The following is a 17327-nucleotide window of genomic DNA, read 5'->3' on the forward strand; positions in this document are numbered from 1 at the left end:
TACTGATTAGTACTGCTTCTTTAATTAAGGCCTCGGATGCTGTGGTTCACTATTTGACCCCTTGTTGCTAAACTCTTCTCAATTTCCAATACCATCCTATTTATTCATTCTGTGCTCATTTCCACTTCCTTGCTTTGGTTTAAACCATTCTCCTTCTCTCGCCTTTCCAAACCCTGCCCGTTTTCTGGGGCCATATGGAGCCTCTCTGCTTTCATGACCCCCTCCCTGAGTAGCCCAGGTTCAAGTGAGTCCCCTCCTCATCTGTGCGCTCTGGCAGCATTTCTATCCCGAAGCCTGTGATTTTACACTCATTAATATGCTTTCTCAGAACTCGCCTCTGGTATTATTTGGGTACCTTTGGGCAGGGTTTTGGGCTCTCTATTTCTCCGTTTCCTGATGTGTCCAATGGGATAATGACTTCCATAGCACCTACCTCACAGGGCTGTTGTCAGGCTAGAATGAGATTATGTTTGTCAAGCATTCACCACATCTCAAAGCACTAACAGGAAGATGTCAGTGATTACTGTGGCTCTCTCCTTTTTTGGGGTGGGGGATAATGGCTCCCATTTCCTTTGAATCCCCCCACCCTCGGTGCTTGGCACAGTCCTGAGCACACAGTAAGCACTAGAGACACACTGATGGTTCCTGAACAAGAGGGGCACAGAATGGGCAGGCAGGGATGGGCTGTGATCTGCACTGTGGAAGGGCTGCCCACAACAGTGAGGTCACAGAACTATTGGAGGAGGTGTAAAATCAAGCTATTTAAATATGACACAATGCTCTCTCTACTCCTCGATGCAACAGGAAGTAGCTGACATGCAAGCGAACACAATGCAATGATAAAGACGATGCTGGTGATGATGCTGGTGAAGGGCAGCGTGGGGGAGTGGACCGAATCAGCCTTAGAGTCAGGCGCAAGTCCAGCCTCTGCCCTTTACTGGGTGCACGACTCTGAACAAGGCTCTCAGACCACAACATGCAGGTGACGGGCTGTATTGGGGAGGGAGCTTCCCCACTGGGAGTCCTTGATGCTGATGAAATCATAAGCCTGGCCCAACATCACAAGCAAGATCAACAACACACAACCCCCCAGCCCAAGTACCTACCTGGTCGAGGATGTGCTAGGTAAAGACCTCCTCATTGCTCCTGGGCTCATGCTGTAGTAGGAAGAACTTTCCAAATCGGAGAGAGAGAAATTGGGGCCAGTTCCTGCAGCTATCGGTGCTAGAAAAACAAAGGAAAATCCAGTTAAGTCCTGGGAAGAAACAGTCAATAGAGAGGGCTCAATTTAGCATGGGTTCTCCTGTAATAGAACCAAAACAATCAGTCATGGGCACTTGAGCCTTGGAAGGAGATCTTTCTTTAGGGCACCATCTTTTTTCCTCATGTACTTTTCCATTCCCACTATTGTCCCCAGCATTCCTGGAACGACTTTCAGAGAACCACAGCTTTCTTGGGTCGGGTCTCCAACTCTCCTGGAATGAACCTAAAATGTCACCCTCCTTTCCCCCCATATTGTTACCCAGTTACTTATAAAATTCTGAATTCAATTCAGTCCTACAAGCATCTGTTAAACACCTACCCCAACACACAGGTGTAATCTGCATTTACAAAGACAAAAACATAATCATTCCTGCCCTCAAGGGGCTTCCACGTCCACATGTCAACACATGCACAATTGAGGAGAAGTGAAGAGAGTCACAGATGACTGGGTGGAGGAAGAGGCTCTGAAAACTACAGCAAATAGAACATTCAGGAAAAGAGTGAGAGAGGCTGAGAAAAGGGAATATAAAATCTGTGTAAAAGAAACAGAAAGGGTTGCTTTGTTCTGTTTCTGTTTCTGCAAGGAAGACAGCAATGATAATCGGGGAAACAGCAAAGGTCTTTTGCAGGAAGAGGTGCCTGAGCTGAGCTTTGAAGAGAGATGAGGGTTTCAAGGGGAAGCAACAAGGTGGGAGGGCACTCTTGGCATCAGGGATAGCCCTGTGCAAAGGTGGGGGGGAAGGAGATGGAATGTCATCTATACCAGCAGCAAGTAGGACAGTTTGGCTGGAAAACAGAGCGTGCAACCCCTGGCCCTTCCACTCCTCTGGTCTCTGGAAGAATCAGGGAATCTCCCACTTGGAAAGAAGTCCTGTTATAATCTCATTGACTCTCTTCCTCTACTTGAACAAGAAAGCCCTGAAGTCAGGAAACTTTCCTCTTCCCCTCAGCTTTGGAATCCTTATCTTCCTTCAAGGTGAATCTTCCCTTGGCAGAATAATAATCCTGACACGTTGCCGGATTGCCCCGGTAGGGATGGCTCATTCCCTCCACCGATATCCTTGCACCAAGAAGTAATGATTAGGATTAGCTAACATTTACATAACATAACATTTATGCTTTAAGGTTTGCAAAGAATTTGTCAGATGTTCTATCATTTGATCCTCACAACAACCCTGGGAGATGAAATAATAATAATTATCATTCCCATTTTACAGATGAGGAAACTGAGGTCCAGAGAAGGCCCCAGGACTTCTAAGCCCAATTAAGCAGCAGGGCCTGGAGTCACAAGCTAGGCAACTCCAAGATTAGCATTCTTTCCATTGCACCAAGGATGATGTTCCTGGGTAAAAAGCTCTAACAGAAACTCACAGGGAAGAATAACGGGGGCAAGTAGGTGATTTAGTGGGTCGGAGTCAGGAAGACCTGAGTTCGAATTTGTCCTCAGACACTCACCAGCGCATGACCCTGGACACACCACTTCATCTCTGTTTTCCTCAGTTTCCTTAACTGTAAAATGAGGATGATTGCTGCATCTACCTCAGTGTTTTGGGAGAATAAAATGGGATTGTTTTGGCGAAGTGCTTAGCTCAGGTAGGAGCTTAATAAATGCTCACTCCCTTCTTGCCACCTCCCAGGGTTACTGTGATGATCAGATGGGATAATATCTGCAGAGTGCTTTGCAAACCTGAAAGCGCCACGCGAATGCCAGAGCTCATTGTTTATTATTATTATTATTATCATTAAGCCAATCCATAAACCAAGACCCTGCTTACACAAAAATAAAGGTAATCACTTTTTGTAATTCATGTTCTCATCGCTCTTTGGTAAGACCACCCTGTCTCACTGTAGCCCAGATATCATAACGAGATGAGAACAGCCACAATCAATTAATCAATGAATCTGACACCTTGGACTTAAGTGTGAAAAGCCCACTGCACCAACTGCAGTAACGCTGGACGGGAAGTCTATTCTAAGCAACAAGCTAGCTGGAGTCAGAGAGATTAAGGGAACACGGGAGTGACGGAAGTGTTCTAGCCAAAAACTCCTGAGAGGAAGAAGGGGGTCTGTATATATATACATATCTACTGCATACGTGTGTACACATTCACTTATCCATGTACATGCATATGCAAAATATATATGCATGTGTACGCATGAAGGCAACTAGGAGGCACAGTAGATGGAGTGTAGGGTGTGGAGTCCAAAAAGTCCTGAGTTCAAATGAATACTCACATATGTACTAGCTATGTGACCCTGGGCAAGTCACTTCACCATGTCTGCCTCAGTTTCCTTATCCGTCAAATGAGCTGGAGAAGGAAATGACAAACCACTCCAGTATCTCTGCCAAGAAAACCCCCAAATGGGGTCACCAAGAGTCGGACATGACTGAAAAACCACAAAATGTATGCATATACACATATATACACATATATCCACTATGTGTATATATATATTTACCTATTATATAGAGTATGCCTATATATTTTATGCATACATGTGTGTATATTCACATATATGTTCAGTCTTAAATTCATTTTTGTGGGGAGGATTAGTCAAGTCTCTGGGTCCCAAACAACTGGCAACCCTAAGAGTCGTGAGTAATAATCTCTGTGATTCTTAACTCCCATTGACCAAGCAGCAAGAACACTAATTATCACCAAAGAGAGAGTTAACTCTTCTACCTTTTCAAAGCCCTGGACAGAATTGGACACCTAGAACCTCTGGTTCTAGAGGAAGACAAGTCAGGCATCCATTTGGGCCAAGGTCACAGCTCCCATGTCCCACCACAGACATGGTGGTGTTTGTTTTGTTTTTTTGTGGGGAGGACAGAACCTTATAATAATGTTGTTGATGTTCAGTCATTTTTTAGTCATGTTCAACTCTCTGCAAAAACCCATTCAGGGTTTTCTTGGCAAAGATATGATTCACCATTTCCTTCTCCAGCTCGTTTTACAGATGAGGAAACTGAGGCAAGCAGGGCTCAGTGACTTGCCCAGGGTCACACAGCTGGATTTGGATTCATGAAGATGAGTCTTCCTGACTACACTCATAATAGTAATTGCACTCATTCAAGTCTATACAGTCCTCAGTGGTTTTCAAAGCACTCTTTCACATTCTGCTCCAGGGGAATTAGGAATAATACCAAGATAAGGAAGAATAGTGGGGGAGGGATATGGAAGAAAGAGTTCTCATGGAACTTGGAGCACTGGCCCCTTCCCACACCTTTCCCCCCACCCCACTCTTGCCATAGCTAGCAGCCAGATGCACCTTTACTTTGACCCCTTGTCTCTGTAGGGAGGACAAAAAATGCTTTAGAAAACCTCGCCTTGGCCTTGTCAGCTTTGCAAAGTGGAGGGAGGTGGGAAGGATGGGGAAAGTGGATTGTGTAGGGAAAATATTTTCCTTGATGAGATCACAGATAACATCAAAGTTCCAAAGTGTCTCCTTAAAAATGTCAGAGAAGAAGGGAGCGTGTGCAGGGGGAAATTACACGCATGGATGTGGCAGGCCCGAATTTAAAGAGATTAGAAAAGAGAAATCCCACAGAAGTCGAGCTAAAAATACACCTTCTTATAGCGGGTTTTAATTTAAATCTCAACTGCTCAAGTACTTCTAAGCCTGTGGGAAGGGCCCTGTGGCCTAGTGAGCAGAGTACTAGTCCGGGAGTCAGGAAGACCTGAGTTCAAATTTGACTAGCTGTGTCCAAGGTCCTTGTGAAGACCAAATGAGATACATTTGTGAGGTTACAAATGTATTTTAAAATGCCACGTATGGCTACTTACGATTATTATCGTTACATTCTACTAGGGACAATACACAATACTTAAAGAAATAAATACAAGTTCTTCTGAGGACAGAGAGAGATGTGAACAGCGAAGGAGGACCACAAAAGGGTTCCTGTAGCTGATCCCGAAAGGGCTGAGGCTTTGAGAGAGAGAGAGAGAGCACCACAGGCAAAGGAAGGGTGAGAGGCAGGTTCTGGAATGGGGATATCAGACCACAGCAAGCCAGCCACTTTGGCTGGAACAGGAGAGGCCCAAAGGGCCTGGACCCCACATCACCTGTACTGGGATGCCCATTAATATACTAGATTAAATAGAATGACCTATTTTGTCATGAAATAACAAAAGGCATGATGGGATGGGTCTAGGTTCCAATCCAGACCCTGCTTACTCATCCCTGGTAGCAGGGCCACCCAATCCAATTTTCTTTGGGAATTCATCTTGGGAAACAAGACAGAAAAAAGAAAACATGGCTTTGTGGACCCCAAAACAATGACTGTTGCTTTGAAATAAAGAGGGACTCTGGCTAAGTCTTTTCTCCTTTCTGAGTCTCTGTTTCTTCATCCAGAAAAGGGGACAATAACACTTATCCTGTCTTAACCAGGGTGGGAGTCACTGAGTCTTTTACCAGGGCCCCACGTCCATTCATTTCCCCTCTCTAGGCTTCAGTTTACCTTTGTTGAAAATGGTGGTAAGCATCTTTATCTTAACTATCTCTGCCCCTGGAAGGATTGTTGTAAAAATCACTTAGTATCTCTAAGTGCCCTAGGAAGCTCACTAAGATGATAAATTACAGAGAACGTACCAACATTTATTGGAGGAGGGAGATTCCATACCAGAAGCTTCCCACATGGATGAAATCAGTGACTCAGACAAAAGCATACTTAAGCCTGATAAGTGCCAGAAATATAAAGAATCTAACTGGTATTACAGCGTTTAAGAAAGACCATCTTTTCTATGAAACTTTGAGGATTCCAACATGTTTTCCTCACAACAAATCTGGGTCTCACCTTCCTAAGGGGTAAAAAGAAGAGCTCTATATCTATAAATCTGTTGAGTGTGTCGTATTATAATTACATATTATTAATCATAATTATATATTATATAATTATATAAATATGTATTATGACTAATTATGAATTATTCTCCCCATTTCAGAGATGGTAAGAGCTTGCCCACTGCCCAGAGGGTTATAACTGGAGCCTGGATTCAGAGTGAGGGTTCCTGCCTTCAGGATCTGTGTGTTTACACCATATTTTGCTGCCTGTCCAGTCTGAGAGAAGGGTCCTCTCTTGTTTCCCACCAAAGCACCTGGAAGAGGGCTGAGCCCACAGCTGGAGCTCAATAACCAATGGCTGCATTGAATCATAAAAGAAAGAAGAGTTGATTTGGGAGCTTCAGCACCCGAGGCCACATCTCAGTTCTGAACTTACTTCCTCTGTGTGTCCTAACACTAAACCAATGGACTAACTGTGGTTAATTATTGTGACTTAACCAACTGTAATGTAATATCAAGCAAAGGCAACTTCCCAGGTTCAAAATACCAGCATAGGTGCTCTCTATTTTATTCAGTAACAAACCCAGAACAGAGAAGATCAAAACATGACATCATTCAAAATACAGCATTTACTAAGTGTGATTAAATCATCTCCAAGGCCTACCCCACCCCAGGACTTTCCAATCATTCAATCAATTACAAAGTCTCTGTTCCAAATACTTCTCCACCCCTAGGCTATACCTTAATTAAGTCCACCACAAAGCCCCTCTTCTCAAATGGAGATTAGTTTCCAAACATAAGTAAAATACATTCATTTGCTCAACCATAGAACACAAAAAGGTCAAAAGTTCCCCACCCCTGGATCACAATTGAATCTACCCCAGAGTTACATCAAGTTTAAACACAGCACTTAATACCCAAATGGAGGTCTTTTCTTCATCTTGACACGAGGCAAGTTCTCAGCAATCTTAGTTCCTGGAGAGACAAGGCTTAGCAAGGCCATAAGATACATTGCCAGTCCCTTCATGAATTTATCCTCTGTCTGTAGAACAGTCCTAGAACCCCTGAACACATTAGCAAAGCCCTCTCCCAGGATTTCTGTAAACATACAACAAGAAAATCCTTCTTCAGGGCTTCTGAACCAACAGAAAGGCTCCCAGACCCCTGCAACAACAGCACTGTCCTTCACCAGTGGACAGTATTCATTCTGTCTGCCGGACAGTCTCCAGACACCTGCAACAACAGTACTGTCCCTCACCAGTGGACAGTATTCACTCTCAGTACTGTCCCTCACCAGTGGACAGTATTCACTCTCTGTCTGCAGGACAGTCTCAGGCCTTCTTAACCAAATGCCAGGTTCCAGGACTTCTTCAACAGGACAGTCTTTCACCAGTGGACAAATCTGGCAAAATAACATCAAAACAGACAGACAAAGTACCAGCAAAACAGCCATGTCTCCTCAGTCCTTGGCAGCTCAGGGGGCAGGTCTCAAAAGTCCAGGGCAATTCAAAGCGGCCACCAGCAATTCTCTTAGTCTCTCTCCACGAGGTGCAGCTTCCAAAAAGAACTTCCGCCTCTCTCTTGTCTCTCCAAATCTACCTCACCAGCTCCTCCCACTTCAGGACTTTCTTTTCACATCAACAAGCCCATCCCACAGGTGGGATTAACAAACTCTGGGTTTTAATACAATCAATTTGAAAACCAAGCCAATACAGGGGAATCTTTAATTGCCATTACTATCACACCAACCTGCAATTCTATACTCCTTCACAGCTTACAAAGCTTCTTACTATTTCCAAAAGAGTTGGGAATAATTAGTCCAAGTTTTATCATCCCATTCTCCAGAGGAATAAATGGGGTTCAGGCTAATAAAGTGACTTGCCCATGTTTACACTGATACAAGTTAGAGACAGAATTTAGTCTGTTTCCCTAATTCTGTGATGATGATCACAAGAGCTGGAAGGGTCAACAATAAGAGATCTCAGGATCACAGATTTTGAGGGAGAGGCCATCTAGTTCTTGTTTTACAAATGAGGAAACTGAGGCCTAGAGGAGGGACATGCTAAAGATCAGGTCCTCTGCCTCCAAATATAATGCTCTTCCCACTGAACCACACTGTCCAGAAGAAGGAAAACCACATGTATCTGGTTCTGGGCAGTGAAGAAAAAACATGCTAACGACACCTTTGCACCTTGGGCAAATTAATCCCCTTGGGCCTACATTTCCTCTAAGTAAAACTCCTCATTTGTACAAATAGGGAAATGGAGGTTCAGGGAGATTAGGATAATTTGTCCATGCTTACACATGCAAAGAGTGAGTGGTCTTAAGTCCTCTGATGCGTGATTTGTTCTCTTTCTACTATGAATAATTCAGACATTCTTCTCCTATGGAATGTAAGCTCATTAAGGGGAGGGTCCATATGATGTTTGTATTTAGATCACTAGTGTTCTTTGGGTGCCCATTCTGGGGCAGGCAGACCCTTAATGACTGGCTGCCTGATAAATGACCGACCGATTGATTAAATAATGCAGGCTCACCAAAACCAAAGACTTGGGCAGCTTAGCTTTTGCCTTTCAGCCTGCAACAATGGAGGGTCAACTGTTTAACAACATCTGAGAGCCCTGAGACCCCAAAGGGATGCAATGGTAATCTGGAGAAAGACCATCTGTCTGCCAGTCTGTCTGTCCCCAAGCCTTCTTTCTGTACTTACATGTTAAATAATTACATCTGAGTTCCACCGTGGGCCCAAAGTCCCATGCATCTCCTACTGTCCATAGATAAAGAGTGTGCCTCCAGCCTCTACAAGTTCCTACTGGTAGGCATTTTCTGATGTGGTCTCTTCCTAGCCTAGAGCTGAAGTCAAAAGTAGTCCCCATTCAATTCTGGACCCGCTATTGGTCCAGGGATTGTGTTAGCTTGATCTGGTTAGCATTCAGTTTCCAGGTATTGGGTTCATCTAGAACAGTTAGCCTTCAAGGCCCACAGATTGTGTTAACCAGGTACAGCTAGCCTTCATGCTATGATCAAGGGTTTTTCACCTTTTTTTTTTTTAAATGATGGACCCCTTTGGCAATTCTGGTGACACTTTCTGGATCCCTTCTCAGAATCATGCTTTTAAATGTGTCAAATAAAATCCACAGAATTAAAACAAAATCAATTACCTGAAAATACAATGATCAACATTCTAAATTAAAAGTGCTCGGACCTTGAGGTAGGAAGCCCTTATCCAAAGGCTGCTTTCTCTCTCTTAATTTGTACACACTCTAAACCAGAGAAAGGGCTCTACGATGTTGAGTCCCCAACCCAGAATGCACTGGGAACACGCTAAACATTAGCCTCAGGGTATAATCGGGGCCAAGTCTACTTTCGTAGGGTCTGTCCCCCAAGTCTCCACTCACTCACAGCTACCACCCTAGTTCAGGTACTTAACATCTTTCACCTTGATTCCTGTCAATATCCCCTCACTGACCTCCCTACCTCAAGCCTGTCCCTTTGCCTCCTCCACACAGCTGCCAAAGTGCTTCTACTTTGACAACGTCACTTCAAAGTTCAAGAGTCTTCACTGGCTCCCTACTCCTCGTCCAATAAGATAGAAGCTTCTCAGTCTGCCAATTAGAGCCTGTTGAATTAAGGCTTTGGACTATCTTTCCAGGCTTACTTGATATCACTCAGATTCAGGGTTCCAGCTAAAATGTCTACTAGCTTTTCCTTGACTTTATCAGACTTTTACACCTCTGTGCTTTGGCATCCCATCCCCCTCTTTTGTCTTGGAATCCTTAGCTGTTTTCAAAGTTCAGCTCAGGTAGCCCCTCCTCCATGAAGCATTTCCTGGACCCCCCCCCCCCCAAATGAGTATTTTATGTGGACTTATTTTGTTAGATGCTGAATCCCACCAATAAATTCTACATTCTTTAAGGATGGGCACTGCTGGTTTTTGTCTTTGTATACCCAAAGCTTAGAACATTGTAGGGGCGTAAGAAGTGCTGAACAAAATGGACTGGATTTCTGACCCCAGTTTGGTGTTGGATCATTGCATCTGAATGTGTCAGAGCACATTCTGAAAAGTTTATTTTGATGTCCTTGTTATTTGGGGATGCGGCAAAGGAAGGGGCCACATCTGCTATCACATGGTCTGAGGACCTTCCATGAGGAGTCAAGCATTCTCTCCACTGCACTGTGGCTTTCCCTGTATCACTGCTGTCATTTTTATAAAAGCCCTTCCAAGCACACGAATGCCCTACGAATGGCAGTGGTACCCTGGTTGGATGTCTGCATGAAGAAGAGATGAGCTGAGCCCCAGCCCACAGGTTTTTGAGAACACTAAAATGCTGGTGGGGCAGGGTGTCCCCTCCATCCTAGCTTTGAGGCCAGACCACGAAGATGTTCAATAACTGGTGAATTCTGCAGAGTCTGCAACTGAAATGAGAAAAGGGCCTGACACCTGACCTTGGAGTGGGTCGCAGTCATGGAGCCACCTGGCCAATGGCTCTCCCTGGGAAGCAGGGAGGGGCAAAGTGCTTAATGGAAGAGAATGGGCCCTCCATTGACAGCTCCCTTTGATGGATGGTAGTGGTAAGTGAAGGGACTCCTTTGGCATGGGCTCCAATTTCATCTCCCAGGGTGGTCTACATGCCCCTGTGCACGTGCTTATGGACACACACACACACACACACACACACACACGGGACACATTTCAGTCACTCCTCAGAGGATGTGGCAGTGGAAATGGCCAAAGGCAGTGAGCCTCAGAGAAAAAAACCCTCCCTCCCTTGGTCCCTTGCTCTCCACTGGGGCGGAGGGCTTAGGAAAGGAAATCTCTACATGGGCCACCCACCCCGTGTCTTGTGCTTTGGGGATAAATAGAAGTCAATGGAAATCTTGACATCTGCCAGCCCATTCCTGCCCTTGCCAGTCTTACTGATCAAATACTCACCCCCAAAAATGTAAAGAAAAATAAGAGAGAAATTAACCAAAAAAATCCCTCTGCACTAATTCAATTTTAATATTTATTTTGGAAATTGATTGAATTATAGTACAGGAAACCCACTAAATTAGGCCAGTCGAAGCAATATATTTTTCTTCCTGAGAATATGGCACTATATGTGATTCCATCTTTGTTTTCCTTTGAGAGTTGATTAAAACTATGAAAATATCTTTCCCAATGTCACAATGGATTTGAGGTAAAATGAATTAGACAAGGGGAAGGAAAATTATGTCGAGCAGATAAACTTTGGTGATTCTGTTCTTTAGAGGCTGAGATAGGGGGAATTTGGAGTTTTCTGAGCTGGCAAGAAGGTCACTAGTTTCCAGGGTCTGCCCTCACCTTGCCTCCTCCATGTTGTCTCCTCTTCCTGGTAGACAGGCTTGCACCGAAAACCTCCCGCTAGAAAATGGGCTATGCTCATTTTGCAATGACTAGTACAGTCTGCTATTGACCATCTCATTATGCCGCGTTCCATTTATAAACATGGCTAACCGCGAAGTTTATGGAGACTTTTTTTGTGCAGCTTTAATAGGATATTGATCGAGAGCATGGCTGGAGTGGACTGCCATTGAATTGTGGAACGGCAGACAAAAAGCAAGGTCATAGGAACTCTTTGGTCTATGCCTGCAATCTATTTTTTATTATAATCTTTTTTCCCTTCTTTCTCTAATGCCGAAGCCCAAAGGGTCCATTTCAAACATCAGGGCTGGCTAAGCAATGGGGACAATTTTTTAAAATGGTAATTTCTGCATGACAGAGTCTTCTCATTACTAACGAGAGGAAAAAACCAATGGACCACTCATTCAAAGAAAATAAGTTTAGGCTGGATTTATATACATAAATACACACATATATACATATATACACATATATGTGTGTGCATAACTATATCTCTACATATTATACATTTCTTTTATATATGACATATATTTCTCTATACATATAGGCAGACCTGTACTATACCTCAAGCCTATATGTATATGTACATACATGTGTTTTTACATATACATGTATATATGAATACGAATACATATGTTTAAAAAAGTCTAGCACATGTGCTACAAACCTGAGCTTGTAGCACAGTAGGATGAAAAGATTGCTCAACAGGGAGGTAGAGGTCCAGGGCTGGAATATTGGCTACCCATGTGACCTTGGAAAAGTCATTTCCCCTTCTTTGGGTCATCATTTCTAAAAGAAGAGTGCTGGACTTGGTGTTCCTTAAAATCTTTTCTGGCTGCAAATAGATGCTGGGAATCATGGCCCCTCCCACTGCATGTAAGCTCCTTAAGGAAAGGATCTCATTAATGTTTGCCTCTGGATTTCTAACACTTAGCACACAGTAGTACATGTTTGCTGAATCAAATTAAATTCAATCAGTGGGAAAGAGCCTGAATTAGAAAATACATTCTGGGGCATGGTAAAAGGAGCTCTTGGCTTGGAGTCAGAGGCCCCAGGGCCCCCACTCTGTCCTTCGCCCAGCCCTGTGTAAGCTTAGGCAAACCAGAAACTTGGCTTCCTCTTTTTAAAAACAGAATGCTGGAGGAGATGACCTTGGAGGTCTCTTCCATGGCCCTCTGTTTCCTGTATATTCAAGCTGTCTACCCGATTAGAATGTAAGCGCCTTGAGGGCAGGGGTAGATTTTGCTGTTTCTTCACTCTCCAGCATTTCCCACAATGCCTGCCTCACAGTAAGGGTCTGATCAATAAATGCTGGTCGGCTGATTGACCCAGCCTTAGATCTCCACCTCTACTTGGAATGAGGGAACAGAATGACATTTATTCAGGCACCCTCCAGAGGAGGCACATATCTACAGAAAAAAATAATACAAAATAGATTAAGAAATGCAGTGTCATTTTTGGGGGGAGCAGGGAAACTGTTGCACTAAGAACTCGGAAGGACCAGGAAAAGCTTCCTATGGGAGGGGGCATGTGAGCTGCGCTAGGCAGGAAGCCGAGGGAGCTGGGGAGATGGAGGGAAGGAGGGAGAACATTCCAGGCCTGTGGGGCCACCTGGGCCAGAGCACTAAAAGGTCTCCGGTTTTCCTGAGTCAACTCTCTGACCATACTCTTCTGCTCAGTAGGAATGCAACAAACTGCTTTTATTCAGCCACAGGCTGAAAATGAGGCCCCGCACCTTGAGGCAGGTGCCCAAAGCTCACCCTCAGGAGGCCCCTGGAGGGCTCCTGGGCACACGGAGGCTGCTGCTGGGGTGGGGGTGCAGCAGGAAGCCAGCACAGTTTAAAGGCACTGAGCTGCCACTAGGGTGCCACCTCATGCCAGGCTGGAGACCAAGCGCTACTCCATTCGCTTCCATGTCCCATTGACGAGCAGCTCTGGAATCCTGCAGCACTCTAGGAGTCCAGGCCTGCCTGCGGCCGGGCCAGGACAATCCCGTGGCTGGGGCTCTCACAGATTCTGCAGCAAGGCTGCCGGAACCCCAAACCGAGCTGGGTCACTGGGAGGGCTTTTTCACACCCAGAGAACCCACTGCTGGCTCTGAGAACCCTGGCTTTATCCAAATTCCAGGGCCCTGAAGTCATCCCCAGCCTCGGAGTTTACTTAACCCTTGCAGCTTCTGAGGATGGAGAAACCACGGGGAGAGAAGAAAAAACCATGCAGCCCAGAGCCACAATGCCCTCTGGGTATCTGCGGTTTCCCCTGCCTCACCCAGTAAAGCAGTGAGGGTTTAAAAAGCACTCCACCAACTTCGGGTCTGACCGAGTCAGCACTTTCAAAGGAAGTGGGGAGAGACAAGGGAATTTTTCAGAGGACGTTCGCATCAGGAAAGCAAGTTGACTTCCACAGACACACACCCACACACAGGGGGTACAGCTGGCTACAGAGTAAAATGAAGCTGTGGATGGGTGGGTGGATGGGAGGAAGGAAGGATGGATGGATGAATGGATGGATGGATGGGGGTGGGTGGTTGGATGGGTGAATGGATGAGTGGATGGAAGGATGGGGGTTGGGGTCATCTCCCTGCATCAGTAAGCAAGCTTCTAAGGAGAAGCCAGATTGTGGCAAATGCATGGGAAACAGACCAATCCAAGAGGGCCTCCTTGAGAAGTCTTTGTTTGAGAATGCACCATCGGGCAAGAGAATCTCTCAACAGATGGTTTCTGTCTCTTTGCTCATGATAATATGCAAAAACAACTTTAGGGATTCTGTAACACACAGAAAGCCAGAGATGAGTCTTCTTTGGCTCCGATATAATACAGAGCAGGGGAAGGAGTTGGCTCTGGAGAGCCGGAGGTCCTGGGTTGGAATTCACGTTCTCTCCCTCCCTCTCTGTGTGCCCCTTAATCTCTAGGGGCCAGGCAACCCAGGGGCAAGGAATAGGATTACAGACTGAAAGGCAGAAGGGCCCTCGGAGGCCTTTATTTCACCACTGAGGAAAGTGAAGCACAGAGAGGTTATGGAATCTGTCTCTGCGCACACAGTAACTCGGGGTTTCTAAATTCTGAGCCAGGGCTCTTTCAGTAAACAAGCATCTATTAAATGCCCACAGTGTGCCAAGAACTGTGCTTTCACCTGTGATCACAATAGCTGCCACTGATACCACACTTGGAGGAACTCAAAATGTTTTACGTGGATTTATGTTCTTTGTTCTCCCAACAGACCAGTGGGGCAAGCTAACACCTCTGGTGCAGAAGTGAGGAAACCAGGCTCAGGGACTGACTCCTGGTCATACAGCTTGTGTCTCAGGTATGATTCGAACCCAGATCTTTCTGATGCAAAGTTCAAAGATCTAGTTATACTCTGCTCTCCGAGCCTCAGTTTCCTCACCTGTAAAACAGATGCGATCCTGGTACTGCCTCCCTCACAGGTGGTGATGAAGGGAGCGCTTGGTGAATTCAATTCAAGGTAAGATAGGAGAGGACACTCCCAGATGCGGAAGCTTCATCCACCATGCAGACAGAGCCCTTCCCTGCAGCTCTGACTCTGACCGCTGCCTGGAGCCCTGGCTCACCAAATCAGGCAGGATCTGAACCCAGGTTTGCTGACTATTATCATGACAATAAGTGCCTTTTCTGACTCTCCCCAGATCCTAATGCTCCTTCCTTCAAATTATTATGTATTTATAGACATAGAGTTGCGCAAATTGTTTCTCCCATAAAATAGAAGATCCTTCAGGGCAGGCTCTGTTTAATTTACATCTCTGTATCCTCAGCAGCTAGGTGGCACCACAGTGCATGGAGTGTTGAGCTTGGAGGCAGAAGACCTGAGTTCAAATCTAGCCTAAGACAATTACTAGCTGTGTGACCCTGGACAAATCACTTCACCCTGTTTGTCTCAGTTTCCTCATCTGTAAAATGTGCTGGAGAAGGAAATGGCAAATTGCTCCAGTATCTCTGCCAAGAAAACCCCCAAATGGGTCACAGAGAGTCTGAGGCCAGAACTGCACAAGAATAAACCTCAGCACGGCACCAGGAACATGGGCAGAACTTCATAAATGCTTGCTGAATTCTCATCATTTCTGTTACACAATCTTAAGCTTCCTGTCCTTTCTGCCTCCCACTGAAACTTCTGCAACACTGAAATTTTCCATGTCACCATTAACCGTATGATTACCTAGGGAAATTGAGTGTTGATTGACTAAGTGATTGATTTCAACTGAAAGGGGGCTGATTCAGAACCCCAGAGGTGGGAGGAATTCTCACAGTGTCCTCGGAGAGTGAAGAACGGGGGTCTTACGAAAGGGCCACCTTGCTGGCTGAGTGACAAAAGGAAGCCAGGGTTAGTCTGGGGGTTTTCCCTCTTTCTTTTTCGACAGGCTCTTGACCTTTACCGGCTAGGGGCCCAGAGCTGATGAGAACACAGCTTCCTGAGGTGGCAGCTGGTGGGAGTCCCTGACTCAGGGACTGAGTCCTCAAGGACCATCGAGTCAGGCCTCGTTTCTGCTGCCGGGCAATGAGGGCACCCGCCGGCTGCCCAGGTCTCCTCAGGGTTGTGTCCTGGAGCCAGAGCTCTCCCCTGAGCCTCTCTGGCACCCCACCTTTTAGGGAGCTCTTTGAAAAACAACCAACTTTGTAAAGAGGTATTCTCCAGTGCTAGCTACTGAAGGCGCTTCAAAAGGGCAGGGGTCACGTAGAAGAAAGTGGACAAGAACCGAACCAGATTCTCCCCTGGGAGTGGAGGGGAAGACGGGGAAGGATAATGTCAAATCCAAACGCTCACTGAAAGATGCCACAGAGAATGCTCCCCAATGGGCACTGCCCCAGGAGGTGGCAAACTCCCAAGACCATGAGTGCTGTGCTAGACAGGCCAAAGGAGGAGAGGACAGGAGGGGGAGAAGGCCAGGCAGACAGAGCACTGGAAGGGACCTCCAAGGTCATCTGGTCCAGTGGATACCAGAACAACAGCTCCTCTACAACACTCTTAGAGAGAAGGGGACTGTGCAAACTGAGGCCAAGTGCCTTTTGTGAGGTCACTCAGTAGTTAAGTGGGAGGGACGGGTGGTGAACTCGAGTCTCCTGAATCCGAGATTAAGATGTTACACATCTTCAAGGCCTGCAAAAGTGGGAGTTATCTGCAAAAATGGGAACAATGATAATGCTATCTAATGCACCAGGTTGTTGGAAAGGAAAGTGCTTTGCAACTTTGTGTTTCTCCAGAAGAGTGAGCTACTAATATTTATAACAAGTCTCACAGATGCATGAGGAACCCCATAAGATGAAGGGGTGAAAGAGCCAAAGAAAAACTTCAGGACTCCCATTAGTGACCAGCTATGACTGAGGTGAAAAGAGGACTGGGTAGAAGCATGCTCTCCAGCTCCCCTCAGAGGTGGTGGTCCACGGTGCGGAATGAGGCATATGCACTCAGACAGGCCAGCATGTTCATCTACTCTGCTTAACAATATGGCTCTGCACATGGCAGGGGTCTTCAGAGGCACAGAGTCATTGCGAAGGAACAGGAAGGTAAAAGGAAACTATGTCATTCAATACAATACTGTTCCTTTTAAAAAGAGGAAAATGGCTGGTGAGAGGGGTCATTGTTTGGTCTGATGCCTTTATATTTAGCAGGTATTCTGCTTGAAGTAAATATCCTTGGCTTTAAAAAAAATCAAGCTCACTCTCAGTATCACACACCCTGCCCCCAGCATCTTTTTTTCTGACTTAAATCTTTTAATGTATAACAGATAAATTTTAAAAACACTTATTCATTGGGAGAAAAAGAAAAATACGTGATGAACAAGCACAGATAAAACCATTCCCCCAAAGTCTGACAGACCTGGGAATGACGGGCACTGGGACAGACAGATGAATGACAGACAGATGGACAGGTAAGTCCGACAGAC

General features: G+C 45.5%; 1 protein-coding gene across 8 annotated transcripts in view; it reads right to left on the reverse strand.

Moving 5' to 3' along the window:
* LOC138165284 (nuclear factor 1 A-type) overlaps positions 1-17327 on the reverse strand; it is a 463507-nt gene that overhangs the window by 128091 nt on the left and 318089 nt on the right. For all 8 annotated transcript variants that reach the window (XM_069093447.1, XM_069093448.1, XM_069093446.1 and 5 more), the window contains exon 5: positions 1107-1224. In XM_069093447.1, coding sequence (XP_068949548.1) covers positions 1107-1224 — 118 coding nt within the window. The remainder of the gene's footprint in view (positions 1-1106; positions 1225-17327) is intronic.

The sequence above is a fragment of the Petaurus breviceps genome, unplaced genomic scaffold, assembly GCF_028583685.1.
Source record: "Petaurus breviceps papuanus isolate PSGF00001 unplaced genomic scaffold, PetGlider_PUasm1.0 208, whole genome shotgun sequence".
In the NCBI taxonomy this organism is placed as follows: domain Eukaryota; kingdom Metazoa; phylum Chordata; class Mammalia; order Diprotodontia; family Petauridae; genus Petaurus; species Petaurus breviceps.